This window comes from Drosophila subpulchrella, chromosome 3L (assembly GCF_014743375.2).
Source record: "Drosophila subpulchrella strain 33 F10 #4 breed RU33 chromosome 3L, RU_Dsub_v1.1 Primary Assembly, whole genome shotgun sequence".
NCBI classification, from domain to species: Eukaryota; Metazoa; Arthropoda; class Insecta; order Diptera; family Drosophilidae; genus Drosophila; species Drosophila subpulchrella.
The window spans coordinates 28,858,404-28,882,077 of record NC_050612.1 but is presented as its reverse complement, the minus strand read 5'-3'; the positions used below and the strand labels follow the sequence as shown (position 1 = coordinate 28,882,077).

At 45.5% G+C, this 23,674-nt stretch overlaps 3 protein-coding genes across 7 annotated transcripts in view; 1 reads left to right on the top strand and 2 right to left on the bottom strand.

Annotated features, from left to right (window-relative positions):
• The window catches only part of LOC119552922 (serine/threonine-protein kinase NLK), a 75,491-nt gene extending 63,924 nt beyond the window's left edge, over positions 1-11,567 (bottom strand). For 2 of the 4 annotated variants that reach the window (XR_005219744.1, XM_037862861.1), the window contains exons 1-2: positions 10,935-11,565; positions 9,238-9,811 (exon numbers count right to left, since the gene is read on the bottom strand). Coding sequence is in view for 3 of the 4 variants with exons in the window: in XM_037862861.1 (XP_037718789.1) it covers positions 9,238-9,401 (164 nt within the window). In the remaining variant the exon portion in view is untranslated. Of the gene's footprint in view, positions 1-9,237; positions 9,812-10,934 lie in introns of all 4 variants that reach the window. The other 2 variants (XM_037862862.1, XM_037862863.1) reach the window with 2 other exon arrangements.
• A 1,166-nt stretch (positions 11,568-12,733) lies between these two features.
• LOC119553187 (vacuolar protein-sorting-associated protein 36) lies at positions 12,734-14,208 on the top strand. Its single transcript, XM_037863434.1, has 3 exons — positions 12,734-12,909; positions 12,986-13,714; positions 13,768-14,208. Exons 1-3 carry the CDS (start codon positions 12,814-12,816, stop codon positions 14,143-14,145), a joined length of 1,203 nt encoding a protein of 400 aa, XP_037719362.1. The 5' UTR covers positions 12,734-12,813; the 3' UTR covers positions 14,146-14,208.
• A 790-nt stretch (positions 14,209-14,998) lies between these two features.
• LOC119552827 lies at positions 14,999-23,404 on the bottom strand. Of its 2 annotated transcripts, XM_037862680.1 has the most exons (7): positions 22,772-23,404; positions 21,738-22,706; positions 19,542-21,680; positions 19,245-19,482; positions 17,573-19,177; positions 16,764-17,057; positions 14,999-16,705 (listed from the first exon to the last, which is right to left on the bottom strand). In XM_037862680.1, exons 1-7 carry the CDS (start codon positions 22,805-22,807, stop codon positions 16,299-16,301), a joined length of 5,688 nt encoding a protein of 1,895 aa, XP_037718608.1. In that variant the 5' UTR covers positions 22,808-23,404; the 3' UTR covers positions 14,999-16,298. The 2 variants fall into 2 exon arrangements, with proteins under 2 accessions (XP_037718608.1, XP_037718609.1); XM_037862681.1 differs by lacking the exons at positions 14,999-16,705; positions 16,764-17,057 and adding an exon at positions 17,100-17,241.
• Positions 23,405-23,674: the final 270 nt, after the last annotated feature.

Genomic DNA, 23,674 nt, shown 5'->3' with positions numbered 1-23,674 from the left:
TCTAACTTTTTGAAGTGCATCTCTGACGCATTGAATGGCGCCAAGGAAACGACACAAAGCTTTTGTTGAATCGGTATTGGGATAAAAGGGGAATTCCCGGGGAAAGAGCAGAAGGCAAAGAGTAACAACCTTTTGTTGTTCATATGTTTCGCGCAGATATCAAGATCGTACATCAATAATGACAGTTTACAACAAAGCCGACTCAAGAAGATGTGCATACAAAAATAAATCGCAATTTTTGTATTTTTTTCAAAATTCCCCGTGGGCGGGGGCAGAAAAATAAATCAGGTGAAGTCACCTTATAAAGGAACATATACGGGTAATTGCATAGCAACATCTTTTCAACCAACTGCCGCTCATTTGTCAAAGGAGATTAGTCAGAGGCAGGCAGGTAGTAAAATAGATGGGTAGTAGGATGTGTTCTGCAGCAAGTGCAATAAAGAATAGGAAAATATTTCCCTGCCACAATTAACGCATCTGTCTAATTATCTGGCTGACAGTGAAATAAAGAAAACCAAAAGAGAGAGGACAGACAGTTCAGCACTCCAGCTTTTGGCGCCAGGCGTACCATTTTTAAATACTCTTCTCTCTGGTAAATATTTAACAATGACGCTGCAGTGGCGCAAAGGCATTTGCAGCAATTACCGCCATAGACTTTTTCTAGAATTTTAATTGAAATGTCAAAAGCGTTTAGTGGCAAGCACACACACAGCACGTTGGACCATGGGGATAATAATGATCGCGATGAGGATGGCGATGATGATGATGGTCATGATGCAGCCAAAAAGCGGTTCCCATTTAAGAGTCTAGAGTCGAGTATCCTCAGATTCGTTGGTTGGGGCCGGCATTGCGGCAAAATCCGTCCCTGATTGTGCGGCATTATTGGGGTTACGAAAATATGTTAAGCTGCTAGTTAAGAGGCCGGAAAATGTGTGTGATTGTGCAGCTTTGTTGCCTCGCTTATCGCAGGCACAGTTGCCGAAATTCACATTCACTAAAATGGTGCTCTTAAGAAATATATTATATTATTAAAAAGCAAACAAAAAAATAAGCCTCTTTTAAAAACGTTATCAATATCATGGAAGTTTTAAAAACAATACAATGTTGCTTATAAACAACCATCCTAAAAACAATCGTTTCTATCACACATCTTAAAAAGCTTTTAATTTTCTTATCAGTTCTTGGAAGTGATTAAAAAAAAACACAAAATCATCGTATTATTCCTCCCTTTTCTACAACAGTGTAAATCGTGTGCTCTTATAAAAAAATCAATTGAAGCTCCAAACAGTTGTTAATTAACACCTACGAAAAATGTTGTAAGCATCGGCGAATGGTGTATACAAATTTGCCAACCCAAAGTGGATATCTAAGGGGGAATAGGAGGAAATCTGCAATGCAAAGACAAATCAAAGTCGGGTGGTTTTTAATAAAAATAAAAAAGAGAGCGGAGGGTGGAAAATGTTGTCGAATACTTTGCAACAAAAGATTTAAAATAGGCAGTTTTGCATCCCCCACCTTTGTGACGATCGCCCCTCTTCTATTCAATATTTTTAAACAGACGCTGAGAGCCCGCAGACATTTTACAGTTGAAACTTAAATTGCACTGAGAAAAAAACTTGTTTGTTATGAAGTTTAAAATATAGATATATTTCTATTTTGTGAATCTAATATAATAGCATACTAGCAATAATGTACATAATTTACATGTAATATTGTTTTTAACTATTAGCCTTCAAAAATAAAAACGAAAGAAAAAATATTTTTAACTGCCAAAGATAAACTTAATTTCGAAAATATTTTTTTGCGCCTCTGCTCTTTGGGTTTTACGTTAACCCTCATTTAGCATAAACAGAGGATGAAGCCGAGGGAATCCAGACAATGGCAGTGAGTTAACTGCTGTTGCCGGAGTTGCAGTTGCAGAAGTTGCTGTTGCTGTTGCAGTTGCAATTTCTGTTGCAGTTGCAGCTGCGAGCATTGCAAGTGAGCTTGCCAGCCACATTAAACGCTCGCACGATTTTCTCGTTGCGGCTGAGTGACTTGTGCCGTCGTGCCAGCAGCAAAAAGAGTTTTCCATTGTGCTAAATATGCGAGATTTTCCAAACAGCCACCACAACAATGGGGCGAAGGTGGGAAATGGATCTTGGGGCGGGGAAAGAGGTCCCAGCAGATCCTGTCGATCGAGAAGATGGTGTCACATAGCGCTTAATTAGCACGAATCGAGAATCTAGCTTCTAATTTGTTGGACTAGGAGATTCTGTAGATTTAACCTCATTTAATGGTATTGTTTTATTATAAACTGGGGACCTATTTTATTTACAAAGATATAACATACATTACTGATGCTCTATCGATTTTACACCTTATTACCTTATTTTTCAACAACATTCTTCTTACTATTTACGTTAAACTTATTTTGACTCCCCTCGCCAAACCTAAATCACATAAATGCATAAATTTACCAACACTTCTCGAATAGTTTTTCCATTTTGGCCCCTGGAGGCAAATAGTTTGACGCAAAACTTAATTAGTTTCCCCACCCCCCAGCGGCTCCTCTTCCAGCCCGATGGGTTTTACTTTATTTGCTGCCCCCTACCTTGCAGTATCTTCACCCGGAGTGGCTTCATTAGGTTCGGGTTCAAGTAGAGTTGACCGCCCCGGGCTGGGACCCCTCACACAGGCTGACTCTTCCCCCCCAACCCACTTCGGTGTTCGGTGTGTCCAACTGTCTCGACTTGTCTATTTCAGTTTTCCAATGCACTTTACGAGCAGCTCTAAGGTAGGAGCACACCAGAACAGTTGAACTCCACTCAATGGGGGAAAATGTAGGGGAAATGGGCAGGAGGAGTGTTCAACGTTCGTTCTGTTGTCCAACACACGATGATTTATTTGGCACACACGCAGCAAGAGAGGGTTAGTTAGCGGGGCGCTACCTGCTTGAGGTGGTATCTACACGTGGAGAAAAATATACTAACTGAATTAAGAAGCGGTTCTAATACTTTTTAATACGCAGAAGCATCTCCCTACGATTATATCAACATAGTTCCCTACCAATAATTGTATCTTCGTCATTAAATATGTATAATATTCCAGTAAGTAAGACTTATACCTTAAAGCATTAGAAAACTTTACAATTTTAGAAGAAATCCTAACACCTTGGATTAATAAATATTATCATAATAAGGTTTTAAATAATAATCCATTAAATATCATACTTTTTACAATTTTTCCGGAGATTTCAAATGACAAATACACATACAAATCTTTTTCCTCAGTCTATCAATCCCAACTTAGAACCCATGGAAGCTTTTTACGTTTTGGTGGCACTTGGTTGACTATTATTTTTCATTTGGGGCGCTCGCAGCTCGCAGGCGGTCCAAGTGAAAATTATTTCAAGATACTGGTAAAACGCAAAGGCACACGCACAGATACGGATACGGATACAACTGGCTGGGCCGCACAGCAGATACAGATACAGAATACGGCATACAGATACAACAGATACACGCACATGTGCAGCAACATTATTTCTTGCGCTCCCTTTTGCCACACTTTGTTACACGATACCCAAAGCCGGGGTTCCAAAGAGGAGCTGGAGGTGCTAGGAGGGCCAGATAGGGCCGGGTAAGGTATAAAATAAACTTCAAAGATACATTTGCGCTTCACTTGAACCGTAGAACGCCGTTCGAGTGAACTAAGCTGGCCACAGCAAGTGAGCTGCAAACAACACACATGTGTATCTGCGTATCTGTATCCGAGTATCTGTATCCGTAGCCTCAGCAGGGCTAAAATGAAGCTGTGTACAAAATTGCGTGCGTAATTCTCTTTTGTCTGCACTCCTACTCCTACTCCTACTTTTGCCACGAATCCCTATTCGTAGGACAAATGTTTCACCCGAAAAATAGAGGAATAAGTGAAGGGATTTCACTGAACTCTACCTGAAATGTAGGACCTGTTCATGTCCTAAGGCCACGTTGCCAAACTTCGCTTATCCAACGAGTGATAGGGGATAAGGAAAGATAAAGGACAATAGTTTGAGATTTCAATAAGAAATTGCATGAAGGAAATCTTAAAATAACGTATCCAAAATAACTATGGGTTCAAATACAAGACAATATACAATACAAGTTTAGTGCCAAAAAACATACACCATATATGGGGAATATTTTTCATTAGTAAGAGAAATATACCAATCAACTTCAGCTAACCCTTGGGAACCCCGCTAAATTGCAGAACAAATTATAATTGGACCAACCCTTTAGAATGTAATCAGCCAAGAACTAGTTCGCTAAACCCCGAAAACCCCATTCTAGCCAACACAAAACGAACCCAATTAATGGAACAAGTTCGAGAAAAACTTGATGAAAAACTCATAAACCAATTGAGCGCCCTTTTTGGCCAAATTGCAAAAGGGGAAATGCAAAGAAATCGAATCGAAAGAGACCCAGGGATAGCTAGGAAAAACAGGATAATTATTCAAACACTTTCAAAGTCAAGCACACACACATGGGGCAGACGTGAAAAGTGTTCCCCTAACGGAAAACGTGGAATTGAAAATGTTTTTGGAAAAACTTTGTCGTTGCAACAGACGGAAAAATATATTTGTACAGAGGGATGGTTCATGGTGATGATGATGGTTGAGTTTTTCGGTTCTATTCGGGATGTTGCACTCGCTCAGGGAAGCGAATCGAAACGAGAGTGGAACAAAAACAAAAACCAAAAAAAAACATATGCGGGACCTCACGACACAACCATATCCTGTAAATGTCTGGCTGTGTGCACATGTGTGAGTTTGCCAGACAAAATAACTGAAAAACGGGCGAAGGTTGTTCAACCAACCACCGCAGCAAAAGACCAAAAACAGGATAGGGAATTTTGGGATGGGGGAAACAGCATTCAGCATCAGGGCATCAAAATCGGCCGAGAGCAGCTGTTCCAAAAAGTGGATGGCACATACATAGTGGGTATTGTGACCGGGAATGAGGAGAATCGTAAATAAAACTATGCATCTGCACTGCTTTCGGTCTTTTTCGGTGGTTGGACGCGGCGGCCCAAAGGCAAAGGTACACATACCATGCGGGAACTGAACTCCCCGGCTGAGATTAGCACAGGATTTGCGACCCGATAGAAATCAGATGGGGGGAACATGGAGTGGGAAAAGCCAGACGACTTTACGAAAGTTTAGTGCTTAGAATACCCTTGAATATTCATGAGATATTAAATGCAGAGGAAAGCTTCTTTGGGGAAAAGGACCCTAAAACATAGCATACCCATAGATAATCGTTCTTGAAAAGTTTATATGTGAGTTGGGGGTTTAAAACCCAGTGGGGATTACACATTTTAAAACATTAAAATATATAAAAATACAAAGTCGTAACCAATCATTTTACCATTACCAAAATTCAAATTTCTTAGGGGACAATTTTATAATTATAGAAGATTATCATAATAATCTGTTTAGATATAAACACTTCTCTACTATTTTAATTACTTCCCATCAAAATGTCCTCCGGTTAGTTTCATTAACATTGTGTCCGAAAGTAATCACAATGTACCCAACATAACAATAAAACATAAAGGCCATTAAAGTGTTCTAAATTGTTCTTGCCCAAATCAGTCGGTTGCCAGGGAACAGAACCGAACCGAACAGAGCAGAGAGTACGGGTAACTGGCCAAAACAAAGCCAGAGCCGGGCTCAGAGCCTAAAAATAACAGGAACTGGCTAAGCCGAGTCAGTTGGTGAGTTAGTGACTGAGTGAGCCTAGACCAAAGACACCTTGCCAAGAGGCTGACCGGGCCAAGACACTGGGATATGCCAGGTTGAGGTCCAGGTCCGAATAGAGTCGAGTCGAGTCGAGAAGTCCACCGGCCACAATTCGTGCAGGAAGCGGGTTTCGTCGATGCAGGCAAAAGGTTTACACTGTCTTTTTCCTACCTTCTGTCGGGCCTGTCCGACTGTCGGACTGTCCAGTCGTCCATTGGTTCGTCGTCTGCCTGCCGCACCTCCCAAAACCAGTTGCAGGTAGTTTAAAGTAAAGCCCAAAGATCTTCGCTCATTCGCTCGTCTTTTGGGATACCTTATAGCATATTTCTTATGCGACTGCTGCTGCGCAACCTGAGTCGCATCCGTACATACATACCTACGTTTCGGATACGAATATATACCTACATACCTCTATATATATATAGCTATATAATTTTCTGTCGTTTCTTGACTCTTTCGAGTCGACGGTTGCATTGGGGAAATTTCGTAGAACTTTGCCTAGGATTAATTGGTTAAATGTTTGTTGTTCTTATTTTTTCGTTTGCTTCGTTTTTTCTTCTCCAGAGTGCCATTTCTGGGAAACAAATTATAAATTGAGTAATCTAGCACTAAGCATCGATTTCGGTTTTTATTAGAACCATTTCAAGTGTTTATGGTTGGGGGAGGGGGCTGGTAGTAAAAATCTAAGAGGTTTCATTAATTGCGGAGATTCCTAATAATGAAATTCTAACTTTATTGGAAAATAAGAAGAGTAGAAATAAAGATTTATAAAAGAAACTGCATAAACTATTGTCACACTTCACTGCAACACCTTGACTAATCAAACAATTCTATAAGAAACATGACCAACTAATGTTGCCCAAAACTTTTATAAGCGGATTTCGTTAAAGTTTCTATTTTTACTTGGCCACGTTGCCGAAGTTCACTCAAAACAAGAACTACTTAACGACTTGGGCCACCTTTTTGCGCACTTCCTTCCGCACCTGAAAAACCACGCTTCACCTGCTTTTGGGCCCTCCGCCCCGCCCCTCAATAACAGGCACCACCTTTAACTAAGAACCCGTAAACAAAAAATACAGAAAAAAGACAAAAAGCACATTTCCTAGCCTAGGCTGACCGGCTGCATCTAACAAGTTCGACATTTGGCACTTGAATTTAACGCTTGATTGCATTCCAGCCCAAGTTTCAGTCTCCCTCCATTCACTTCCCATTCGCAGGACAGGATCTTTATGTATGAAGTCCAACTTCCATAACTTCAACTTCCATAAGTCGAAGTTTTATGGCACAAAAATTATGTTCTCATAACTAACTTACTTCTTACAATATAGTTTTGATTACTTTGCAAGACTAGAACTTAAATTTTAGAAAAACAATAATATTTATCCTATATTCATAAGACGGAAACTCTTAATTACGTATTAGAAACATTTCTTTGCAGTTTAGCATACAAACCCTTGGAAATTTATAATTTCAAACTACACTTATAGTCATAGTTCAAATAGTTCTAACAGTAAATGAATATTTTAGCAAGTTAGCAACTGGTAGACCCTCAACTGATGATGATTGCTTGGCAAAGCCAATCCAAACGTCAACGACTTCATTCTGCGGGCTCCACTTTCAGTTCAGCCGGGGGTTTAGGTTGCTTCAAAGGGAAGGTATCGAGGGATATACTTGAGCCTCTTCTTGGGCCTCTTCTAGCTCCATAGAGCTTGAGTTTGCCTTTCCACGCTTTGTGTGTTTCTGTTGGCTCCTCCACTTGTGGCTCGTCTTCGGACTTCCACTTCCACTTCCTTGTGCCTAAACCATCGGAGTCCCCCCTTGTGTGCCAGTTTTTCACTGGCTTCCCTGCGGACCGACGAGCAGACCACCGACTCACCCACCACTCCTCGAAAAACCCGCCCGATAAACTGGCCTCACTTTGCGTTTTGATTATAGCCGGAAATGCCGTTTTACACGTGAATGAAATTTGTAAATGCAGCGTTGCCAAACTTCTGGTTACACTACAAATAAATTGATGGGAAGTCGGGGTAAATAATAAATTGATGGGATCTAACTCATGCCTTTTGTTCCCAGCCAAAAAAAAGTGCCAATAAATATAGTTTAGTGTTCGTTCATTTATTTGGTACGATTTTTCGCAGAAAAAGTAGTAAAATCTTTTTTCAGTATTTCAGTTCAAATGGAATGTGACAGGAAAGAAACTTATAAAAAAAAAACATTTTAATTTTTAAATTTGTTTATAAAATTTCATGCCTGTCACATTTCATTTGAACTATAAAGAGGATTTGAAACTAAAATTTGCAAATCCATTTATGATACTTTGCTTTTCCAGTACACAAACACGAAAACAAACAAACATTTGAAGCCAGTCCCGTGTTTAAGCAACAATTAATGTAAAATTTTGCACAGAAATGTAAATCAAAAGAATCAAGGAGATAGAAAAAAGGCAGAGAGAGGCCGAGGAATGGTGAGATGGGCAAATAGAAAAGGCCAAGTCAGAAGGGGGACGACCAAAAGCAGGGAAGACCAAAACCCAGCGCTTAGGGTAAGAAATATATTATAGGAAAAATCCACCCTCGGGGGCCAACAGCGTTGAAAACTGCACAAAGGCACAAAACCATGAAGGACAGCTCAGCTCGGGCCCGGTACTGAGGTTCTGAATCGAAATGAGTACGAGGATGTTGACGTTGTGCCTGCTGCACAAAACATCAACAGCAACGGCAACACAATCCAAAGGGTTACAGAATCAAAGGCCTAAACAGAAGGTTGCTGAACCCACGGAGACCGTGACAAAAAAGCTCAAAGCAAAGGGATCTCGAACGGGTACCGATGCTGTAAATACCCTTGCCGGTAGATTGTTTATAAAACACCTTTGCTGGGCTGATATTGTGTGTAACAGAAATAAGCCAACTATTGGAAAATAAACAAAAGTTGTTAGTCCTAACATGTAATTGAATAATTTAATTATTTGTATTTCCCTGCCAAAGAAAATATGACGCTTAGAAATTCTTCACATCAAACTGGTTTTCCTAACAAACATTTATCACACTTCTAATCAATTTTAGAAGGATTTGAGGAAGTCAGATTATATTTTGTACTTATAAACTGGTTTTGTAGTAGATCTTTGGCATTTCTAAAGACTTTTGTTATTAGAAGTAAGAAAAATGTATAAATGGGATGGTACCTATGAAAAACATAAATATATTTATAATTCAAATCTAATATCCTATCTAGTCATGAAATAAAGTCACCTAGATCCTTACAATCCTCTATGTATTGTTTCTGACCTTGTATTACTTAGTTCTACATAATCTGTTATCCAATGTCAGCGGGATGTCTTTAGACTACCACCCAAAACAACCCGTAAAATAACCATGTTCTCTGCAGCACCCACAGAATTGCTCTACACTATATACCATAGCAACACCCTCTTCAGATAATGTGGAATCATGGAATATCAACCCATAGATGGTACTTACCAGACAACTCCGAATGCTCCATAGCCGATGGGACGATCCGGCTGGACGTCCTGGGGCACGGCTGGCGGTTGATAGTAGGGAGCCGCTGCGGCCAAGATTGCGCTGGCGCCTTGTGGCGCACCACCGGCAGCACCACCCTGTACCAGTGACATCGAAACGCTCATTGAGGGACTACGCGGCGGGTTTTCCAAATAATTCGAGCAGCTGCACCACCCGATTCCGGTATTTGTTGGCGATGGGGCTCAGTGGTTGTGGATGTGGCTAGTCCTCGTCTTCGCGGTGGTGGTGGTGGTTTGGACTGTGTTTTGGACTGGGACTGTGGTTCTGGTTCTGGCTCCCGAAGCGGTGACGGCGGTGGTGGCTGAGGAGGCGGTGGTGGTGGTGGTGCTTGATTTGATGTGGGAGAAATGGTGTTGATTGCTCAATGGATGCCGCTGGGCCACTGATGGCCGCCATTCAATTGTTGGCCATTTGTTGCTGTTTGGCGTGCTTCTATTCAACGCAATTACTTTCGTTCGCGTCGCTTCTTACACTTTTTACTTATTTAAATGAGATTTGAGGACATTGTGGAGAACTGTAAAGTGGAGAGGAGAAGTCAACAAACATTAATTGTTTTCTTTGTAGATTGAACATTTTAAATGTTGTTTAGGGAATATAAATACTTTATTTTCTCTGAATTTTCTATTGAATAGGACGTTTTATAGAGTTTAACATTTAGAAATTTGTCACTCGTATGTATCATATGACGTTAAGTGATCTTTAAACATCCATTGTAGTATTCTAATAATATTTGTAGAATTCTAAGGTTATAAATATTTTGTAAAAGTATTACAGATGTTTTTTTATATAGTTTAACCATAAAACCTAAAGACATTTTTTGAGGCAATAGGAATATTTGTTTTTCAAACTCGACTTGGATATTTGATAATCATTTTAAAATGATTACTATAGCTAATAGCTCTTTTTTATAAAAAGGAATTACTTCGGTTTATTTTCAGAGGTTAGAATGGCACTCTAAAAATAATTCCAATAGTTTCATCAATAAACAGTTGTTTCATGAGGTGAAACAATCTGTTTTCTGATACTTCAAATATCATCTGATCTATAACATTGTAAGGACACTGCTTATAAAAGAGGGCATGTTTCCAATACATTATTTCAGAATGTTCACTGTACTTTAATTGGCATTACTTTTGTTTGCTTTTCAAATTTTTGGTGGCAAATGAAGCTGCACACGAAAAAAAAAAGACGAAAGTCGAGAGAGAGCGCGGAGAGAGGACATGAAAAGTGCCGTTAGCTGTCGCGACCGGGGCGCGTCCGTGTATTACAGCTGTAAGTGTGTGCGTGTGTGCTGTAACTGTGTGCGCGCATGTGAGTGCGATTCTGAGTGATTTTTCGACTGCGCTGCCTGCGCAAAAAGCCGCTCAAAAAACACAAAGACCACTGCTAACTATAAATTCACCAAAAACTAGACTTTTCATGCAATTTACAACATTCGTAAGGCCAAACAATGATGAGACCTCAACTTGCTGGCCAAAAACAAAAAGGCAAACAAAAATGCGCTCAAATGAAAAGCGAATAAAAACGGGACAATAGAAATTTGCCCGGGGAAAAGTAATGTTTCCCAGGGTTTAGCTTAGCTTTTCCGTACTAATTAAACCCATCCTAAGCAAACACGGAATTTCCCCTTGATTTACCTTGGAAAATGCACAAATTTTCTGCAGCGACAATGGCAGTTTTTGTTTTTATTTATTATTTAAAATATTTATTTTTTTTTTGTTTAACTCTTCCGCCTTTGCGAGAGTGAGACAGACGAAAACGCGCCGGGGGTAATAATCGTGCGTGTGTGTGCGAGAGAGAGAGTGTAAGAGGGTTAGAGGGGTACAATTTGGTAATTTTCAAAATTATTATTGTAAAAAACGCGAGACGAATTTGTTGTTGTTTGCTGTGTTACTACTACTACTACGCGACGACTGCTCACACACACACACAATCGCACGCACGTTTATACTATGTATGTATGTAAAATGCAGCAAGCAGAGGCAGACAAACAAACAAATTTTGCCTGGGTCACGTTTCTTGGCTCTCTCGCAGCTTTTTACTGCCTTTTATTGCATTATCTTTGTTATCACACGGCCGCGGGGCGTGGCTAGAGGGGGCGGGCAGCGGGTGGCGTTCAATTACCTCGCAGCTTCCCTTCGATTTTGTTTAGCTTGACTTTGCGGATTTTCGATCACACGCGGCGTTTGGCTTCAGCGATAGTTCCGAGTTCGTGCGCTCGATGTTCCGCTGCGGTCGTTTCGCTCGGTCGAAAATTTCAAAAACAACTGAGCTGCGAGCGAATCCGTTGCGGAGCGAGCTGAACAAAACGTAAGTGTCGGCACAACGTAAGCCACCGTAAAGTAGTAAAAAGGGAGATAGCCTCAGCGTAAGTGTGAGTGAAAAAGGGATAGCCTCAGCGTAAGTGTCAGTGAAAAAGGGAGATGCAAGATTTCGAGAAGAGAGTTGAGAGAGACTTGGAACATATGTTCGATGTTTGCGGCCAATGTGGACGTTCCGCTGTCGGTGCTGCGTTTGTGGTGGTTTCTCAAATCTGCGGTGGTGGCGCTCTTTCTATAGGATTTACCAACACTTTTCGGCTAGAGATGGACCATGTTGTATTGCTGTCAAGTCGTGACACTAGCCTGCAAAATGGTACCCGCGAAATTCGGTTGGAATTCGTACATATATCAATACATGTTTCAACCATTCTTGGTTGAGATAGTTTATCTGATATTAAAAAAGGTACAAAATGGTGATTGTGGTACCTTGCGCTTTTGAATTTTCTTTGAAAATTGCAGAAGATTTTTATTTACTGTGCTTACTCTACAACAGTGAACTAATAAAGAACATAAGAAAATATTTAGCAATTGCTATACGTGAATAAACATTTTAAATATTTTAATGATTCCTATCTAGTTGATGAACTTAGAATGCAAAGTAGAATGAATGGGATGAGTTTTGTGACTGGCTTTCATACTTTAAAGGGGACAAACATTGTAAGCGCAAACTTTTTTTTTAAATGGGCACAATTTTAAAATTTTTGTGTTTTGGGCATGCAATTTACTCCAAAAATAATTGTTTGATAGTTTTTAATTTAGCTATTGCTAATGAAATTAAAATGCTATTGCTATGTAGCACACATTTTAAACAAGTGTTGCTCTGCTAATGTCATTATATTTTTGTGACATTTTTATAAAATAAAAATGATTTAAATTGGGGTGCCGGTTAAAGTTTGTATACCCATTTCTTTTAAACAGATGTCTGTGTCATCCCGGAAAAAGTTTGTTTTATAGAGCCAGGCGGTATAATTAATCCGATCAGGGAAAAAAAGAAAAGCAATTTGGGAATCTTTTTCATAGTTTTTGTAAATTAACTAGCTGTGTAGTTTTAATGTTCCTAACTTTTAAATATTTCTTAGCCGATATTTGCCTTACCAAGCAAATCCCATCTCTAAGTAGCAAGAGGAGGAGTCACAAAGACTGGTCATCTCCAACACCAAATGTCACAACAAAAATAAAATATTAGATTAGAAATATGAATCGCTTCGCCTACGTTGAGGCCCGTTTGAGTTCCAACGAATCCTTCGTCAGCCGCGACAACAATGTGAAAATATACGATGGCGACCAGAAGGTGAGCTAGTGAATCCTATCCCCATTCACCCCAAACCAAACCCCGGAGCCTCTAGTAACTTCATTCATATCTGCAGACGGAGTTCGAAGAGGGCGAAGTGGTGCTCACGACCCACCGACTTTTCTGGGGTCGTCCTGGCGAAATAGCCCGGGCCGCCGTGACCCTGTGCCTGCCACTCAGCTATGTGATCTCGCTCAGCGAGGAGACGACTGCCTCCAACTTCTTTGGCCGCAAGACCCGCATCATCATGCACCTGCGTCCGCCGTCGCCGGACAAGGGACCCGGGCCGCTGGACACCAGTCGGGCCACCCACATCAAGCTGTCCGGCAAGAATGGCCTGAGCGTGGAGTTCCACAGTGCCCTGCGCGAGACCCTGAATGCCCGCGTCTGGGAAATCCTCCTGACCAGCGAGACGACCATCAATCGACTGGCCAGCAGTCCCACATCGGAGCCCGCCAACGATGATAGACTGGCTCGCATTCAGAAGCGTACTGGAATCGGCGGCATTGAGCGGCATCTGGAGGCCAAGGCCAAGGCCACGGATGAGAACATAGCCCTGGCCTTTCAGGATCTCAGCGTGCTGATGGCCATGGCCAAGGATATGGTGGGCGTGTCCAAGACCATAAGCAGCAAGATACGCGAACAGAAGGGCAAGATATCCGACGATGAGACGGTGCGTTTCAAATCCTACCTCATGAGCCTGGGAATAGACGATCCCGTGACGCGGGAAAACTTTACCAGCAACTCGGCTTATTTCAGCAGTTTGGCCCGACAGATATGCGAGATGCTGCTAGATCCCCTCGAGGTAAGAAGGGCTTAGGAGAGACAAAACAATCATTAATGTTCTATGCACCCTAGGAGCAAGGAGGCATGATGTCCTTGGCCGACGTCTACTGCCGTGTGAATCGGGCCCGTGGATTGGAGCTGCTTTCGCCCGAAGATTTACTTCACGCCTGCGAGCAGCTAAGTGGTCCTATACGCCTGCGCAGCTTTCCCAGCGGCGCTAGAGTGCTGCAGCTGGAGTCCCATGATGATGGCCTAATTGCCATTGACACGCTGGAGAAGGTGGAATCCGCCGAATCTCTGGCTGTCGAGGAGCTGGCCAAGCAGCTGGGAATCTCGCTTTTGCTAGCCAAGGAGCGATTGCTCGTGGCCGAGCGTCTGGGCAAGGTGTGCCGCGACGAATCCGTGGAAGGACTGCGGTTCTATCCCAATCTGCTGCTGAACCGCGACTAATTTAACTGTGAATGTACTTGTTACTAGATATGCTTAATTAACAATTATTACTTTTTGTCTAAAGGTGGTTTGTCTTTATTATTGGTGTCTTTTTGACTGTTACTAATAGATTAAAAGGGTATATTAGATTCGTCCGAAAGTATGTAACAGGTAGAAGGAAGCGTTTTGGACCCTATAAAGGGTCAGGATCACTAGCCGAGTCGAACTAGTCTGTCCGTCTGTCCATCCGTCAGTATAAACCCTTAGATCCCAGATTCTTGAGGTTCTTGCACAGCAGGTGCCATTTCCACTATACACATTAACGGGTATCTGTCAGTCGAAGCAATGTGTTGCAATGTCAAGAACTTTTACAACTTCCGGAATGACAAGACTGATTGAATTTTATAATTAGTTTCACACTTTATTGAATTAACGGAGCTTTTGCTTTGACTTTGTCGGCGCTTCATTATTTTACTTTCTTTTTTTGTCGTAAGTTATATTTTCGTTTAGTATTCCTCAAGAGTTTTTCTTCGTAATCAGTTTAATGAAAAGTTTCTACAGTCAGGTATTTTGATAAGCAGTTATTGAATTGAAATTACACATTTATATTAATAGTGGTTTGTCGTGTTTACATACATATATTATAAATATCTTATGCTGCTGCTTAGATTGCTCCGCATTACATTAATAAATCTTTGAATTACGTTTCAATAACCATTGGATCAGACCACACGTATCTATCATATTTCGTACTCAGGTTTTTGGCCAGTTCTTTGCTCGAGTAACATTCTCCTCGCCCACTTTCACTCTCGTGATGCTTTCAATCATTTATTCGGTTTGCGTAGTACCATGTTTTCTTTTTCGTTTATTCTTCTTAAATCACATTTATTATTTAATATTAACATTGAGTAATTTATGCTTGAGTGTGTGTTGGGTACGGTAGGGAATACGGGTAATGGTGAGGTTAATTTGTGTGTTATTCTTGCTTGCTTGCTTTATGAAGAGGTTTAGTTTTACGGCTGAATCAAACAATGCTAAACAATTACAGCAGAGTAGTAACATAAATAAAATCGATACTTAAATAAATAATTTCCATCTACAAAAACTGGCTCAGTTGAAGAAAAAACCAACGTGTTTAGTCAAAGCGTATCATTTTACACATTACTCGTCGAATCGCACTTGCAATTTCATTTGCCCAAGCTCCTTCAGCTGCTGCTCCTGTCTCTAGTTTCATTGTACATTGCGCTATTACAAATAAATTGTTTAAATAAGTTTTGACTTTTTGTGTATTTTGTTTCGCTTTCCGTTTTTAATGTTTCGTTTCTGCAATTGGAAGTACTAAATTGGTTTGAGGCTACGAATTGTACATTACAAACTAAAATGTGTGTTTTTTTCTCTTCTCTTCTCTTCTTTTGTGAACTTAGGCTAAGCAATCGATTAAATAATTAGCAATAATAATTTTAATAGTACAATATGAATATTTGTAATTGCTAAAATGAACCCCTACACCGGTTCATATGCTCCTCTCCTCGCTTAGCTAAACGTAATCATAATAATTAGAATTTCTTTACAATTAATTTACGTGGTTTGTTGATTTTTCCTCCTCATATTATTGCTTTCCTTTTGTTTTCGGCGACTCCTCCCCTGATTTACAGCTTAAAATTAGCACACTTAAAGAGCTAGTGTTAGGACTTAACGAATTGGAGTTGGGGAGCCAAATTGATAGGTGTTCTTGTGTGTGTAGTTTAAATGGCGATTGGGCGCGGGACATATTGAAACAATTTCCATATATATATGTAATATATATGCGTATATACAACTAGATAAATATTATTAAGACCTCTCTCTTCTACACCTAATTCGTTTTCGCCAAGGGGTCACAATTAACACAAGCGCAGTCGGTAGAGCCGGGCCAGGCCAATTCTGATCCAGCTCCATCTCCTAACTAGGTTGCACAACTATGAGCTGCCATGCTGTTGCCCATGCGATTTACACTTACGATTACACATCAAAACATATATAGTTATGTGGGTATACAATGTACGATAGTAGTGATAGTTAGGAGGTAACCATAAACTATAATATCAAGCAATACACAACGCGTAGCCTTTTACTTGTTCGCTCTAATGCTTCAGCTCTTAGTCCTCTCAGTGCCAGTCAATCCACATCCTTGTTTACTTGGTCGCATCGGTGGTGGAGCGCCGTCGATTGACCGCAGCCTGTTGCTGTTGTTGCTGCTGTTGCTTGGCCGCCGCCAGAGCCGTCAGTGTCCTTTGGCTGATGGCTCCCGAGGCGGTGGTGGCCCTTCCGGCAATCTGAATGTGCTGCAGCTGTTGCTGTTGCTGCTGCTGTTGCTGCTGCTGCACCTGCACTTGGTTGGGACTGGGCAGTGTCTGCGAGGAGACCGTGGCGGTGCTCTGCTGGTTGAGTATTCGGTGTTGTTGCTGCTGCAGCTGCTGTTGCTGCTGTGGCTGTTGCTGTTGCACTCCGGGCGCCTTCACCGTCTTCAGTTGCAGCTTCTGCGCCGACATCACAATTGGCGTGGTGCTTAGGTTGCCGCTGCTGGTCACCACATTGCCGGCTAAAAGTGGGGTAAAACATAAATAATCTTCCTTGACAACGAACGCGCTTTGACTCACCATTTACAGGCGTCGTGGCCAGCTTAAGCGTGGAGCCACCAATCTGCCGCTGGGTGGTGATGAGCTGCCTGTTGGCCAATTGCTTGGTGCCCACCACCTGGACGTTGCGGGCCCGCGGCTGTATGGTGCCCAGCAGCTGGATGGACGCGGTGCTGTTGCCGCCCGTCTGCGCCTGGATCGTCTGCTGCTGCTGCTGCTGGACCGTCTGCTGGGCGATACCTATACCACCACCAACATTTGAGGTACGTATTGTTTGAGGATTTAGTTTCTGAACACCGGCACCGACTATTTGAGCTGTAAGCAGAGAGAGAGCAGAACGTGGGTGTGCGGGGAGATTTTTTTTGGTTGTTGTTTTAGGTTGCAATGAGAAATGTCGAAGGTCAGAGGTCGGAGGTCGGGGAGCCGCCAAATTGGACGTTAAACCAGTACGATCAGTACGGTTATGGATTATACACATAATGGACTCTCTAATCTTAAACTGATGGCATTTCGGGTTAGGACACACAATACACATAAATCGAATTGGTTGTTTTGGATTAGTTCAGTTGCATGAGGGATCGAAACGAGTGGTTATCGGGTTTGTGTTGTATGATGTTTGTAAACGAGAAACGAAACAGAAACAGAAGAGAACAAAATTAAGCATGTTCAATCAAAAGAAAAGAGTTACGAATAAATAATATGGTCCGCGTATATATAAATAAAGATCGCATCAAAAAGCCAGATCCAGAGTCACAAATATCTCTTCGGCCTGGCCGAGATGGTTGATGCGCAGCATCTTCACTAGACTCGCATTCTCCTTTTCAACTCACCAATGGGTAGGGTCAGCATGGCCGTTGTGGCTCCGGCTCCTCCTCCGCCGCCTGCATTACCACCGCTACTATTTCCCGCCGAAACTCCTCCGCCGGCGTTGTTGGTAATCACCACCGTTTGGGTGCCAGGACCTGTCGACGGCAGGCTCACAATGGTGCCCGTTGGCGGGGCATGTTGCTGCTGCGTCTGCTGATGCTGCTGTTGATGGTGCTGCGCCGATTGCGTCTGCAGTGTTATGGTGTGTGGCAGTTGCTGTTGCTGGCTGGAAACCGGCACCGAGACCAGGACACTTCGCTGTTGCCCCTGAGCTGTCCCTGCACCCGTGGCCGCATTCCCCGACTGCTGCTGCAAACTATTTCCGGAGAACTGCAGCGAAATGGGTTGCGTGAAGCCGGGGATCTGCACTTGGACATTCTGCAGGCCGGCAAAGTTGGCCATGGCGCCCTGCAGCTGAGACAGATTGATGCCCTGCAGATTCAGGGTGGCGGTTGTCTGTTGCTGCTGCTGTTGTTGCTGCTGTGGCGAGGCAGAAGGCTGCGGATGCGGACTAGACATGGGCGAGTGTATCGAGGAGGTGGCGGGCGAGTGAACAATGGTTTTGGTGATGAACTGCTGCGTCGGCTGTGGCTGCTGCGGCGACATGTGGGGCATGGAGACGGCGGACACGTTGGAGGTGACGTTGCTAAGACGCTCGAGGAGCGCTTGGTTTTGGTGCGACTGCGACGACTGCGAGTGATCCGAGCCCGATGGCGAGGGAGTGGCTGCGTTGGTCAGCAGGGCGGACAGGGCTCCGCCGCCACCACCGCCTCCACTCGAGGTGGACGCCAGATTGTTGGGCACCGCAAAGCCACTGGCATTCGAGGCGTTCGAATCGCTGCCCGGCGACGGGGCTGCCATGCCCACCACAATTGCGTTGGGCGGTGCCGTGGTGCTGTCCCTCCGCAGAGAGCTAAGGATGCGCTGCTGCACCGGGCCCGTTGGACTCTGGATCCAGGCTGCCGCAGCCCCAGCGCTGTTACCCGACGAGATCACTGTGTAGCTGGTGGTGGGGTTTGTCATTACCGCCGGCGGTGAGGCCAACTGTGAGGCCAGCGCCGACATGGACACCCTCACTGTCTGGCCACCGTCGACCGTCTGTTGGTGATGCGACTGCCCGGCTTGGTTGAGATTGACCGCTATCAAATTGCCCGCGGAGTTGGTTCGGAACGTTGTTGTGGTCGTGCCTCCACCGCCAATCTTTCGATTGGCGTTCAACAAGTTTTGCAGCACCTCGCTGGACTGCTGCTTCCGCTGGGCACTCACCAACGTGGGTGTTCCACGGGTGGTCTGCACATAGGTAGCTGTGGCCGCATCCGCGGTGGTGGGAGTCGACTGTTGCTGGTGCTGCACAAGCGTCAGCGTCTGTGGTTGCTGTTGGCCTGTGGATGTGGTGAACGTTCCACTGGCCACTGGGGTGCTGGTCATGGCAGCTGGAGCACTGTTGAGCAGGTTCAAAATTGATGCATTGCTGGAGTTCTTGAGTGTTGTGGCGCTTGTGTTGCTTCCGTTGTTGTTGTTGTTGCCGCCGTGCACTGCAGCATTGTTGTTGCTTTGTGTGTTACCCGCTGTAAAAAGAAAGGTTTCAATATTATTTAGAGTATTCCCCAAGTGAAGCAGGTGATTTAAACCTACATTGCTGTTGATGTTGCTGATGCTGCTGCTGTTGTTGCTGCTGCTGCTGTTGGTACTGGTTGGCAGAGTTCATAATGCTGTTGACTATGGCATTTATTGCAGGATTTGGATGTATGGCCGTATTGTTGTTCATATTGTTATTATTGTTGTTGTTGTTACTAGTGGCAGTTGTCTGTTGTTGTTGCTGTTGATGTTGCTTCTGCAATATCTGTTGCTGCTGAACTTTCAGCTGCGTTTGCTGTTAGAGAAAAGAATACATTTTAGTTCTAATCTTGCAATGACAAGTTGAATATTTACCAGAATTGGCACATTTGAGTTGAGCTGGGCACGCAATGCCGAATTGGCCCCCACCACGGTTGTGCCCTTAACCTGCTGCTGCTGCTGCTGAATGGTGGCGGGCTGAATGGTTATGCCCGAGTGTTGCAGGGCCTGGGCCAGCTGTTGCGACTGCTGCTGGGGTTGCTGCTGTTGCACAAGGACCAGGGAACCATTGCTCAGGCTAACTTGGTGTGTTGTTGTGGAGGAATTGCTGCTGCCGGTGGCCAACTGCTGAAGATGAATGTGTTGTTGCTGCTGTTGCTGTTGTTGCGGGACAATCTGTGTTGGGGCCTGTTGCTGCGGTGCCTCAATTGTGTAGGTTTGCTGTTGCTGCTGCTGCGCTGGCTGCTGCCGAAAGTTTTGCTGCACATTGATCACATTACTTCCGGCCAAGTTCAGAGTCTTTTGCGTAAGTTGTTGCCGCGGCAGTGCCACATGATGCACTGTAGCGGATAACTGCTGTGGCGCTTGTTGGGGTTGCTGTTGCTGCTGCGGTTGTTGTTGCTGCTGCTGCTGTTGGGGATTACTGACGACAACAACTTGCTGCTGCTGCTGTTGTTGTTGCTGCTGCTGCAATTGAGCCTGCCGCTGCTGCTGCTGTTGTTGTTGCTGCTGCTGCTGCAAGAGGATCCGCTGCTCGTTCGTCAAGCCCGTGTGAGTCACAATCGGCACATGCCCGGGTATCAAATGCGTGATTTTGACCGCCTTGCGCCCCTCCTCTGTAAAGATCTCGCGGAACTGCTGAATGTATCGATTGGCATGCACCCGAGTGCCCAACGCAAAGCGGCACGACTCGCCATTGCGCTCGCCCTCCCGGTAGTCTCGGTCCACATACAGTTCGCCGAGATATTCGGCATCGGAGGGCCGCTGGAAGATGGACAGTTTGATGTGATACAACGCCCGCCGACCTTCACTGGCCTCACGCTCCGTTTCGAGGACGTATTCCTCGATGAGTTGCGGTTGGAAGTTGTGCCGACAATTCGGCTGGCAGCCGTCCTTGCAGGCCTCGCTGAATTCGTTAAGGGGTTCGAAGGCCTTGGCATACTTTTCCACGCTGATCACGTGTTCGGGCACCTTCAGATTGGCGGGATACTCCAGTGTGGGCGGACGAATGGGCCGGATGACCTCGTGCGGTCGCCGGGGAACCTTCGAGGTGAACGACGAGAGCATGGCCCCCACCAGAGGATTGTTGGTGGGTGCCGTGGCGGGTGTGGCATTGCCACCCCCACTGCTGCTCCCCGTCCGAGGTCGCTGGCGCAGACGAGCCAGGTAATCGCACAATTCCAGGCCGTGATGGTGGGTGAACTGGTCTAGCTTGCGCTTCCGGTTGATGGCCGTCTGTGTGAACTTCTTCATCTGGCGCCGCAGCTCATGGGAGTTGAACAACTGACGCTGATGCTGGGCGTTGATGGCCTGCCGCCCTATGCTCGGATCCGGCTCCAAGCACAGCGGCTCCGCCGTGGCCAACACCAGCTGGCTCTCCAGCGCGAGCTTATCTTCCGCCGGCCACTGGCTGCCCATTTGCTGCACTTCCGCGAAGAGGGTGGCGTTCGTTGGCCTGAGCAGGATGTGCTTCATATCACAGATATTCGTTGAGGTGGCAAATGTCTGGCGGAAGTCGCGGATCTGGGCGATAACGCAGCCGGCATAGAAGACGCTCGGCTTGGCGTACACCCGTGTCCCCTCGCCGTCCGACAAACTGACCGTCTCCGCGCCGAGTAGATCCATTAAAAACTCCGGCAGCATCTCACGATCGATGCACTGCAGCAGAAGGTCGTTCTCATAGGGCCACCGCAGCACCTCCACTAGTCCAAAGTCGTGCTTGGCCTGGCCCGCCTCCGTCTTGGCCTGACTTTCGTCCAGGGTCGCCGGCTTTGGCCGACTTCGATGACTGCCCGCTCCTGCTGCCGATCCCAACCCCGCGGCCTCATTCGCCGCTTCGTCCTTGTCCGCGGTGGTGGACCATTCGTTCGTTTGCGGGTTCAGCAGCATGTGCTCGTCATAGTGAAGGGCCAGCGAGTACCCCTTGTTGCCGGGATACAGGTTGACCACAATCGTGTTGAGCTTCTCTCGCTCCACCAGCCGCTCCAGTGTGAAGGAGCGAGTGCGTTGCTTCAGCTGAAAGGTGGAATAAACGTAACACAGAAGTCTTCTTTGGCTTGGCTCCCCACTTACCCCTGTCTCGGCAAAGTAGTTCAGATCGTTGCTCAGCAGTTGTAGATACAGATCCTTTATTTTCTCATGCAGGTTAAAGAACTTGCTGCTGCTACTGCTGCTGCTGCTCGACTGGCAGACGGAGGAAGGTGGCTTGTTGTTGTTGCTGTTGGAGGTGGCAGCGCCGGCGCCAGCGCGCGCTGATTGCGACGACGAGGTAGCCGTGGAGACTGAGGCGGCGGGTAAAGCTGATGAGCTGCGACTAGAGGAGCTGTACTCCTTGCTACTGCTGTTGGACTTTTGGCGCTTGTTGGGCGACGACGTGGGCGAGGCCAGGACATGGTGATTGTGCGTCTGGTGGAGGTGATGATGGTGCAGGTGGTGGCCGCCGCCGCTACTGGCTGTTGAGTTGGCGGATGGTGGCCGCTTCTCGGACTTCTTGCTGGACACACTGGCCGCACCCGTTGAGCTGTTGCTCAGGCTGGAGTTGACGCCTGGCGGCGTGGACAGCAGCAGATCGGGCACCACCGGCGAGGGAGACGTGATGGAATTGAAGTTCGACAGCGTTGTGGTGGAGGATGAGCACGAGGAGGGCGACGGGGCGATTGCCGTGGGCAACCCACTGGGCGTGGCCGACGTGGGCTCCGTAAGCAGGCCGCCCAGCGAGCCGCCAGTGCCCTCGGTGGGGGACTCGTCGTCATCGAAGATGCAAATGGGCGGCTGGGCAGGAATCTGTGGTATGGCCTGCAGCAGGCTCGTCTCCAGATAGGACTTGCTGCTCGACGGGGCGAACTGCTGCTGCTGCTGCTGGAGGGTAGGATGCAGCTGGTGGTACGACTGCTGGGGCTGCAGCTGGGGCGAGGATCCGGCCTGGTATTGGACGAACTGCGTCTGGTGGACGCCCGATCCGTGGGCGTGGACCGTTAGTCCCTGGACATGATCCGCGTTGCTGGAGCCCTTTAACTTCTTGAGCGTGTCATTTATAATAAACTAGGGGAAAACGTATATCAAATTAGGATTGAATGAAATGGGACAGGGGAGGACCCGGATCTTACGTCGGCTTCTTGGCATGAGGAGTCCAGGCTTTGCATGGTGCCAGCAGCGGATTGCTAGGGGATTCCCAACGGAGGATGGCGCACCCAATTACCGACGACATCCAAGCGCCAGTCTATGAGCAATCCCGGCCAGGATCGGCGGCATTCGCATTGCGCTCGCAGGTGTCCAGGTTTTACCTGTGAATTGAACAGTCGAGGACCGCAGACGCAGGGCTCCGTCGTTGTTGTCTCCTACTTTCGCTGGCTGCTAACCATTGGCTGCGATATTCTGGCCACGGCTGTGCCGCATGGGGAACGGGGGAATCGGGCTGGTGTCCCGGGGCACCGGCGGTGGCTGCTCCTCGAGTTCGAAGATCGGATCCCGACGGCGATTTGTGGTTTCTTCACTCTTTTTCCACTTCCACTGCTGCTGCTTTGCGTGACATTTTCTCTCTGCGCCCCTCTGCCTGCGAACCCTCTTTCTGGCGCTGCTGCTCCGCGAAATCGCAAGGTCGCGCGCTCTGCCGCGGTTATGGGGCCAACAGTGGGCTGCTTCTTTAATAATACGCCGAGGATTGCTCGCTTTTAATTGTTTTAAAACTTTGTTTTATGCTTTTTTTGCAATGTAAATGTACTGTACGATTCGTGCCGTGCGAATGCCAACAATCGTTATCGTTCGCCGTGAATGGCGCAATCGCCGTTCCGATACTGGTCCGATCGCTGTTATCGGTGTGGTCACACTGGCGCTGAGCTAACAGTGTGCTGTTGGGTGCGCTGTTAACGCACTGTTAAGTGATTAACCGCCATTTGATAGTTCAAAAATATATTATAAGCTGATTGTTTAATAAACAATTTTTTATTTGTTCCTTTAGGACTTTTATAATTTACTCGGCTTTGTTATAACCTGACTTGGGTAATTTCTAA

Excerpts from the sequence above, each read along its gene's own strand:
- LOC119553187 (XM_037863434.1), top strand. The coding sequence starts at position 12,814 with ATGAATCGCTTCGCCTACGTTGAGGCCCGTTTGAGTTCCAACGAATCC. Across the intron at positions 12,910-12,985 it reads TATACGATGGCGACCAGAAG|ACGGAGTTCGAAGAGGGCGA; the intron begins GTGAGCTAGTGA and ends TCATATCTGCAG. Across the intron at positions 13,715-13,767 it reads TGCTGCTAGATCCCCTCGAG|GAGCAAGGAGGCATGATGTC; the intron begins GTAAGAAGGGCT and ends TATGCACCCTAG.
- LOC119552827 (XM_037862680.1), bottom strand. The coding sequence starts at position 22,807 with ATGCAAAGCCTGGACTCCTCATGCCAAGAAGCCGAC. Across the intron at positions 17,058-17,572 it reads CATGCTGACCCTACCCATTG|CTCAAATAGTCGGTGCCGGT; the intron begins GTGAGTTGAAAA and ends CTCTGCTTACAG. Across the intron at positions 16,706-16,763 it reads GGCCACGACGCCTGTAAATG|CCGGCAATGTGGTGACCAGC; the intron begins GTGAGTCAAAGC and ends CCCCACTTTTAG.